Source organism: Sinocyclocheilus anshuiensis, unplaced genomic scaffold (assembly GCF_001515605.1).
Source record: "Sinocyclocheilus anshuiensis isolate Anshui unplaced genomic scaffold, SAMN03320099.WGS_v1.1 scaffold1932, whole genome shotgun sequence".
NCBI classification, from domain to species: domain Eukaryota; kingdom Metazoa; phylum Chordata; class Actinopteri; order Cypriniformes; family Cyprinidae; genus Sinocyclocheilus; species Sinocyclocheilus anshuiensis.
In genome coordinates, this window is record NW_015555985.1 from 81,098 (window position 1) to 82,216 (window position 1,119).

Below are 1,119 nucleotides of genomic sequence, written 5' to 3' on the forward strand. Positions count from 1 at the left end.
AAAATTATAAAAATGAAAAAAATACAACAAAATGACTAAAACTTTGAAAACTTTGGTGTTGAAAATGTTGGTGATTAAAAAAGGCTCATGAACATGTTACGCTTTAACAACCCAAATATCTATATTAAGATATATATTAAATATCATCAAAAAGCTGAAAAACTCCAGCGCTATGCCCATGAGAAGGACAGTCATACTGAGAAAAGGTTCTGTGATGCCGAGGGAAATAGACTCATCCTGCCTTCCTCCTAATCTTGTCAATCAGCCCCTGAATTGTTGTTTAAACATTTTTCAAACCCTCTTGATATCAAAGCATAACTAATTTTGAAGTCCTTCACCACAGCGATTTCTGATCCGTGATGGCACTTCTGCTGCTCTGTGCCGGTGAAATTCAATTAAAAACAACTAATCTGAAACGTTCTTAATTCAATCTGCGTGCTGCAACGCTCAGGGGCTTTGGTTCAAAAACAAGAAAAAACAGCCTCGTCCCTACACATGGGATCTCAAATGTAGGTTGTTTTTCTATTTCATCAAATACAATCTTTGCACAGGCTATTTCTGGTGGCTTTTAGAGCTGCTCCCATTCTGCTGACGGAAGCAAGGAAGACGACACAGAACCACTGAATCACATGATGCACACACTCACCTTGACTGGATGGCGAGGTAAATCGTTCGACGGAATGCAACTAAGTTCACCTCTGTCTGGTCGAAAATGGTGACTTTCTCTTGTTCTAAATAAAGAGAAGAAAAACTCTGTACAGTTAAACAGGACAGAGACTGGCTGAAGTTTGTGTCATATGATATGTCTCCCTCCAGAGGTCAATAGCACTTGTTCTCTGCAGTTATTTTAATTCACAGGCTTCTTTGATGAAGCAATTAACACAGCTAAGCTCATCTGATCACAGCAACGGAACTAAAGAATAGCAGAGAGAGACACAGCTCACACTGTCTGACCTCAATGACAGGAAGCTCTTGAACCTACACATTATAATCAATGAGATATCTGACTAAAGTGACAAATTCAAGAACATCTAAAAACAGTATAGTGGCCAAAAATGTGTTTGGTGCAAAGGAGTCAATTATTTTCTTTGATCTTTTGAAAAAAAAAAAAAAAATTTA

The 1,119-nt window shown here is 37.8% G+C and overlaps 1 protein-coding gene across 1 annotated transcript in view; it reads right to left on the reverse strand.

The window, feature by feature from the left end:
- The window catches only part of LOC107676081 (pre-mRNA-splicing factor CWC22 homolog), a 55,227-nt gene that overhangs the window by 26,339 nt on the left and 27,769 nt on the right, over nt 1-1,119 (reverse strand). The window contains exon 14 of the mRNA XM_016470603.1: nt 647-731. Within this exon, the coding sequence (XP_016326089.1) occupies nt 647-731 (85 nt within the window). The remainder of the gene's footprint in view (nt 1-646; nt 732-1,119) is intronic.